Raw genomic sequence first — 8738 nt, forward strand, 5'->3', positions numbered from 1 at the left:
AGTATAACATTGATCATTATTCTGAAGTTGGATCGCTGAAGAACAAGCACGAAGTGACCTTAGATTCAAATACGAGGCCAATCTTAATGTTGCGGATGTTCTGCCCCGATACACAAATTAGTATTTTTGAGTTGGATAAAGAACAATTAAACCAAGAATTTCAAGATCGGATGAAGATAATAGGTACATTCTGACCCGTCCCGTAGACCCGTTACGTAATCAGTTAGCGCTAGTTATAATTTTTAGACTACCTGAGGGATAATTGTCTCGTTTGATGGCCTCACAATCATAAATATTTTGTCTGGTCTTGTCATTATTTTCATTCTGGTTTTATGATTTAGTACGGCGTTCGTTTTGTTTTTCGCTGAAAACGCCACCTTGATTTATGCAACCCGGCCAATAACCATAGCGAGTTGATCTAGTTAACTCCGGTGATTACATCACTATAATTGATGTCGATTACCACATTGCTTCCGTGGAATTCGAAGAAATATTAATTGTGCCACTAAAGCAAGAAAATTGTAACAATGATTGTAAGTCTGGCAACAAACGGAGGCAAGTTATAGTGGCAATTTGACCCTAGAAGAGCAAGAGTGCCATTTGACAATACTCGGTGAAAACTGATTGGAATGAATGTGAAAAAAGATATCCAAACATAAGACGTGACTTGTACATTGCCGTAAGGCGTAATACTGCGTTCTTCGAGGGAACCTCATACTCTTCTAAGAATCTAAACAAATTATAACAGAGTTCGCCCGAAGGCAGCGTGAACTTTGTGCACAATCTGGTACCAACTATCTGGGCGGATTTACACTCAGTTTCATGCTGTAAGGCAATCATCAGACAACTGATACTCGGGTCTACCCAACAGTATGCTTATAAACACATAGGGCCACAAGCATATACAAATTTAGCGCCAAATCTGGTGTAAGGTATGGCTAGAAAGCTGACGCGGGCCAAGGCGCGACTGTAGAAGTGCTAGGAGGGTGGCGGGCAACAGGCAGGTGTAAGCATGAAAGCGCGGAAAGAGGCGATGGGGAGGCAGTGTACAGCAGATGGGTGGAGGTGCCAGGAGAATGACGGGTAATGGGCCAGTGGGATCGCTAAGGGGTATTTGGGTGATGGGCAGGCGTGAGCATGGTGTGCAGAGTGGCATAGCCAACAACAGGCCAAGGGATTGTTTTATTAATAATTTATATTGGGGTGCTCAGGCAAAGTGCAGTACAGTACTTCTGGTCAGTTCATTTGATAGGTGTGAAATTTGCGAGGCGACACTTATTCGAGAACTTACTCGAGATCATCTCAGACCGCTTGTTGAGCAGGAGCTTCTTGGGTGTAGTCAGGATGTGGAATTTTTCCGCGGTGCATAGATTGCATTTTTTAACTCACATCTGTATGATCGGCTCCTCTCCCGCACCTACCATGTAATGGTCAACGGCTTTCCCTCGCTCTTGAGCTCCCATACGTGTTTTGCGAGCTCCGTGCTCTTGTTTGTATTTTTCTTGGCGCATGGAGCTCAGGTGGTTGGCGTGACGGGCTTTGAAAGGCGTCTCTGATAGACCGATGTAAATCTTGCTGATAGATTCTGCAGTGGCCTCATACACTATCTTCTTTGTCTGGCACTCTCCACGCAGCGGGCAGGACTCCTTGATTCTGCAGTTGCATGCCTTAGTTTGTTCTGGCTCTCGCAGGTTGTGGCTGCTGATCACCGCTCCCATGTTGAGCATGCAGCTGTAGTTAACCTTCAGTGTGTTACGGTTGAAAATCTTACCGAACTTGGATGTTTTCGGGAAGTGTCTGGAGACAAGGCTCAGGAACCTACCGGCGACGTTCGTGCTGACGTTCTTGGAGTAAGGGGGGTTGAACCAGATGACCTTCCGGCTGCGGTTCTTCCTGCCCCTCTGCTCGTGTGCCTCGGGCTGAAAGCTCAGCACTTCATTGTATCCACTGGCCTTTAATGCGGTCTGGTACACGGGGGCTGCATGGTTGAATGCCTCCGCGTCGCTTGACATAGTGGAAAGGCGCTTGTTGACAGCAGCAGGGACGGTTTTGGTGATCCCAGGCGGGTGGTTTGACTGCTTGCTGACGTAGAGCGGGTTGTCATTTGGCTTTCGGAAGGGTTGAAATTTCCCGGTGTCCAGATTCATCGTGACATCCTAGAAATCCACCACCAAGTTTGCTTCGATGGTTAATATCTTTTAATAATATAAATAATAATTAAAACTCGGATGTTGAGCCATATGGATACGAGTTAAGAGTAACTCTCCATCACTGTAACATGATACTATATACAGTCAGAAAGTGCAATACCTAGGCACAAAACTGACAGAGTACTGAAACATTCGACGTCCTGACACCTAGCTTCAACACATCTCCGTAGCGCTAACCGACAGCCTTCCAACTTGGAAGGTTCAAGGTTATGGAAAGACCAAAGAGGGGAAGGCAAGCGCAACGAAAACGAGCAAAAGCTACAGTCCCAACGGAACAAAGATTGTCGATTGTTACTGGACGATGACGAGACCAGTACGATATTTGACAAAGCGGTCTAACTACAATTCGAAGCAGCAAAGCTTCCCAACTTGGGTGGGTAATAAATATCAAAGATAAGTAAAGAAAGGGAAGCTTTGCGAAAACGAATTGTACAAGCCGAAAGCCAAACTACTACAGTACTCCTCATGCATGACATTGTGATGGACTAGTTGACTACAAAACAAGTGGTTTGTGGGGTGATCAAAACAAGTGGTTTCACACGACGTATCATGTTACAGTGATGGAGAGTTACTCTTAACTCGTATCCATATGTCCTTTACTCTTCTTCAATAATAATTAACGCAATAAATAGAGTAAGCTGCGCACTCAGTACAAACACCAATAGCAAAACTTGTTTCATGTAAAAGCTTGTTCCTTGAACGTTTTCGTGGCCATCTCATCAGAAGGATCACTGGCAAATCAAAATTAATTCTAAACTCAATATATATACGCACAATGCAAGTAATAATTTAGACCCTATCTGAGAGTTGAAAGAAAAATTACATCAATCAACGATATCAGGCTACAAACAGATGAGATAAATTCACCACTAGAAAGTAACCATGCAATCACAAACGAGAACTACTGATCTAAATTCACAAACAATTTCAATGTAAACGAATTCTTTTGCTGCCTACACAAGATCGGTTTGGTGGTAAAGATGTATATAGACTCCAATACACGCAAATACCTTTGACTAAGTGAACGAGACCAAACGGAAAAACAATTATCAGTATAACTAGAACGACAATCACTATTCTAAACAAGATGGCTAGCAACAGAAGATTCATACACCCTAACAACACTTCTAGAACCAGTACATACTTTGGAATTACGTGACAATGAAACCGACCTGTCAGTCCTTGCCGCTACTGCCCTTCCAGAAGAGGCTCATGTAGATATTAATACCGAAGACAAGTCCGATGATGGCACTACCCGCTGCGATGATGCTCCCTTTGACGTTCCGATGGCTGTTGATGTTGATGATGATGAGGAGGAGGATGAGGAGGAGATGAACGTCTGCTTCCGCCCCTACTTGTCGATGGTGTCCGTCCTGATGGTCCTGAGAGAGAGCTGTTGACATTCCCCGTCCGGTATGGTGGCCTTGCCATTCCCGTTCTGGCGGCTAGTGCACCTGCTGAATTTATTGCGTCAAGGGCAGTGACCAAGCCTCTGGTACAGCTGCTGCTGACCGGCGATTACACAAGCCCTCCTGACGTTTCCTGTGTCCCACAGATGGAAGCCCAGGAGGAAATCGCAGAGCCTGATGGAAATATTGGTGTTCTGGCGAATCCAGATCAATTAATCTTGACACATGATCCGGTTCGTGATGCAGTGGGCGATGCACGGCACATTGCAAGAACAACGCGTGCGGCCAGGATCGGGGATGTGTGTCGTCGCCAAGCCGATATCAAGCCATGCTTGACTGCCGAGCAGCAGTTTTTGGTAGAAGTCGCAAATGAGAAGGGTCTATCATCGTGGCTGACGGTGGCTCCCCTCTGGCAGCATGGAACAATTTTAAAGAAATCAGATTTCCGGGACGCTCTATGCATCCGGTATGGTCACAGATTGAGTGGACTGCCGGAGAAATGTGTGTGTGGAGTGGATCTCAGTCCCGCACACGCCCTCACTTGCGCTACTGGTGGGTACACAATCGCCAGGCACAACGAGGTGAGAGACCTTGTCGCCGGTCTCCTGAGAGAGGCAGGTGTTGTTGACGTCGAGACCGAGCCTAGATTATTGCCGTGCGGTGATGAGGATCTACCAGGAGGGCGTTCGCTCAGCAGAAGTACTGAGGCTCGTCTTGACGTGCGGGCTCGAGGCTTTTGGTCGTGGCAACAAGACGCTTTTTTTGATGTGCGGATTACCCATCCCGCAGCGTCCGTGTTGTCTCGATCAAAAGCCTTGAGTCAGCTGAAGTCCCATGAACGGGCAAAAAAGAATCAATATGCCAGCCGCGTTGTGAATGTCGAGCAAGGATCGTTCACCCCACTGGTGTTCTCGACTTATGGTTTCAGCGGCCCTGAGACACCTCAATTCCTAAAGTCTCTTGCCTCTCTCTTTGTAGAGAGAAACCAGGATCTCAAATATCCTGTTGTCATGGGTATGTTGCGTACCCGCCTGTCGTTTTGCCTCTTGAGGTGGGCCATTACGTGCTTTCGTGGTTGCCGAGGGTCTTATAACAGACGGCGGGTGAATTCCTTTGTGGCCCAGTGTCGTTTGGCCGCATAGTGAATTTTTATGCTATGCCTCTCAACAATATCACTATGGATAACATCACATTTTTTAAATAACTATTTGGTAAAGTAACATCATCTGTCATTCAATATCTATCTATCTGGTAAAATAATCAGCATTTGAATATCTACTTGGCTCTAATCATTCAACTGTTAAATGTCATATTTTTACCTGAATATCGATCACGATTTTTGCACATAATCTCGGTTATCACCGTTTCAAGCCCGTACAAGAGGCCGTTTCCAATGAGGAGGAGGATGACGACGACGATTACGACGACGACGGAGACGATAGTGACTCTGCCAACTTTGTACTAGAGCGAGTCACTGGTCACCTGCAGACACAACATCTGGCGGTTTCTTAGGTGGTCGGCCACGCTTTCTGCCACCAGAGGTGGACACAACCGATGACGGTAACGAGGAAGTCAATGAAGAAGCAACCGAAGATACCAACGATGCCGATGGGAAAGAGAGAAGAGGCGGTAAAGACGAAGGCAATGACGAACAATCCGATGACGACGAAGAAGACAACGGCAACCCAGTTGGTGCCGTCCCCAGCGAGGGTGCAATTCCAGTCTCAGTACCATTGTTTGGGGGACGTCCTCGTCTAGGTCTCGATGACCTTGCCTCAACAGGCATAACGTGAAGAGGCACATGTTGGTGGATCCCTGCCTCCAGGTGCTGAAGAATCCTACCGTTATACGGGCGATCGCATTGCCGGCACTCGAAGTTGTAAATGAGATGTGATAATTTAAGAGTGCGTAGGACATCCTTCAGTTTTTTTAACTGCATTGTCGGTATATATATGGAGTATAGAATTAATTTTCATTTGCCAGTAATTCTTCTGAAAAGATGGAGGAACAAGCGTTTACATGAAACAAGTTTTTGCTAATGGTGTTTGTACTGAGTGCGGAGCTTACTCTATTCATTGCGTTAATTACATTTTATATCCACGTATGCTTTATAAATAATAATAATAATAATAATCAACGCAATAAATAGAGTAAGCTGCGCACTCAGTAAAAACACCATTAGCAAAACTTGTTTTCATGTAAATATTCTAAGCTTGATCCTAAACGTTTTCGTCGCCATCTCATCAGAGGATTACTGGCAAATCAAAATTAGCTCTAAACTCAATATATATACGCACAATGCAAGTAATAATTTAGACCCTAACTAGCGCGAGAAAATGAGAGCTGAAAGAAACATTACATCAATCAACGATATCAAGTGACAACAGATGCGATAAATGCACCACTAGAAAGTAACCATTCACCACAAACGAGAACTACTGATCTAAATTCACAAAGAATTTCAACGTAAACAAATTCTTTTTCTGCCTACACAAAATCGGCTTGGTGGTAAAAATGTAGATAGACTCCAATACACGCAGATACCTTTCACTACGTGAACGAGACCAAACAGAAAAGCAATCATCAGTATACCTAGAACGACAATCACTATTCTGAACAAGATGGTTTGCAACAGAAGATTCATACACCCTAACACCACTACTAGAACCAGTACATACTTTGGAATTACGTGACAATGAAACCGACCTGACATTCCTTGCCGCTACTGCCAATCCAGACGAGGCCGATGATGTCAGTACCAAAGACACGTCCGTTACTGGCACTGCCTGCTGCGATGATGCTCCCTTTGGCGTTTCAATGGCCGTTGGTGTTGATGAAGAGGAGGAGGGAGATGAGGAAGATGCTGACGACGACGATGACGACAACGACGGAGACGATAAAGACTCTGCCAACCTCGCCCTAGAGCGAGTCACTGGTCCCACAGACACACCATCCAGTGGTTTTTTCGGTGGCCGGCCACGCTTTTTTCCACCGGAGATGGACACACCGGATGACGGTACCAAGGAAGTCAAAGAAGACGAAACCGCAGATACCAACGGTGATGATCGGACAGAAGGAAGAGACGGCAAAGACGAAGGCAATGACGAACAAGCCGATGCCGACGAAGAAGACAACGACACCAAGTCACAGAGGTACGTGTGGGAGTGTCATGCCTTGGGGCTAGACATGTCAAAGGCATTTGACACCATCAACAGAGCCAAGCTCCTGGATGTTATGAGCTCGTTCCTTGGCCGCGATGAAGTGCACATGATACAGCATCTTCTGTATGGCACCACCATATCTGTTCGTATGTGCAGCTCCACTTCCAAGGCATTCCATACCACCATCGGCACGCCCCAGGGGGACAGTCTAAGTCCCGTGCTGTTCGTCTGTTACCTTGAAGCCGCCCTGCAAGAATGTCGCCCAAGACTCTCACAGCGACCTATAACTGATGGAGGCATCCCTCCAGAAACCGGGTACGCTGATAACATAACGTTCTACTCTACCAGTAAACCTAGGCTCGAGGAATCACTACCCGTCATATCCTCGACACTGCAGTCTTGGAACCTAAACGTAAATGAGCCAAAAACGGAATGTGGGCACTTTACGTCAGGCGATTCATTCTGGCGGAGCGTCAGGCAGCTTGACTCTCTAATGGGAAGCGCTGAGGATATCGACAGGCGGATTTCGCTGGCATCCCAGGCATACGGCAGTATGTGCAGCCTCTGGCTGCGGCGCAAGCATGTGTCAGAGAGGTCCAGGCTCAAGCTGTACAGCTCGCTGGTGCTGCCTGTCCTCCTTTACAACTGTGAGACTTGGGGAGTACCCCAGGCAGTCTTTCAGCGACTGGACTGTTTTCACCGCCGACAGCTCAGAAACCTGGTGGGATTGCTATATCCAGACAGAATTACGAATGGTGATCTGTATTCCAGATGTGGCTCGCAGCCACTGTCGGAGCTTGTTGCCAAGCAACGCCGTAGCCTCACTGGCCATGTGCTTAGGATGAGTGAGCAGTCACCGCCTTGCCTTGCGATGTCCTCCTATTTTTAAGCGGGGTCACGTGGACGAAGGGGCCGTCGCGCGGCTACTCTCCCTACCATCATCATGAAGGACCTGGCAGGGCACGACATCCCTTTGAAGAATGCCAGCGACCTAGAAGGAGCACGAGCATTTGCTGCAGACAATTCGAAATGGAGATCAGACATTGTTTATGGATGAATGTTTTGTTGACAGGAGACAGAAGCGGATTTGGCTTAATTTCAGTGTATTCTCATGTATTGTTCTTTGGCCTTTGTACGCGTGCTGTGGTATTATTATTATTATTATGAGAAACGCGAAAACATGCTAGGATGAAGAAAACTGGCTTGAGCATCAAGAAACATTACTCTCGTCTCCACTGAAAGCTCATACTCCTTTTGAGCGCAATTTCAGGTTTTGCACATATGACATTCCTGCTCCAACCAATACCCTACGACATTATTCAGAATCTAAAATAGTATCTGAGAGAAAGAAAGAACGTCTGACTTGCAGCCCTAGGAATGACAACACCATTCAAAGGTTAGATTCAGTAACTCCAAACAGTTTTTGTTGCGGATTTTCAAATGGCACCGCTGGGTCTTCTCAGGTTAAATTGTAAGTATACATCACCTCCATTCTGCCTCGTTTTCAATCATAGTAACAATTGGATACGGGCGATAATCACGATAAGTTAAATCCATGCATACTTTAGTGTTCAACTAAATTTTTTATAAACTCGGTATGGGTATTGCCGGTTTGCATACGGCATGGTGTGCATTTCTTCTAAAGCCAAAACAAACATTATATTTCTGCACAAAACGCACACGTTAAAAATGACAAGACAACACATAAGATTTATGGCGAGTAAGCCATCGAACAAGGACATTATGAATGAGGTCATCAGAAGGAAAATTGCATGAGCAATTGACACTCAAATCGTAATTTGCACATACTGATATCGATGCGTGAGACGAGTCAGTTCGTACCTTTAAGCCTGTTCATACGTAAATATTGAAATTGTTGTTTTAACTGTTTTTTATTGTATTCAAAAACGAAAACTTGTGTACCATAGCGGAACATCCGAACCATTAAGATTGGCTTC

At 45.7% G+C, this 8738-nt stretch overlaps 1 protein-coding gene across 1 annotated transcript; it reads left to right on the forward strand.

The window, feature by feature from the left end:
• The first annotated feature begins 6436 nt into the window (after positions 1 to 6436).
• LOC135826742 (uncharacterized) lies at positions 6437 to 7669 on the forward strand. Its single transcript, XM_065339343.1, has one exon. The coding sequence runs from the start codon at positions 6437 to 6439 to the stop codon at positions 7667 to 7669; it is 1233 nt and encodes a 410-aa protein (XP_065195415.1).
• Positions 7670 to 8738: the final 1069 nt, after the last annotated feature.

The sequence above is a fragment of the Sycon ciliatum genome, chromosome 10 (genome assembly GCF_964019385.1).
Source record: "Sycon ciliatum chromosome 10, ocSycCili1.1, whole genome shotgun sequence".
Taxonomy (NCBI): Eukaryota; Metazoa; Porifera; class Calcarea; order Leucosolenida; family Sycettidae; genus Sycon; species Sycon ciliatum.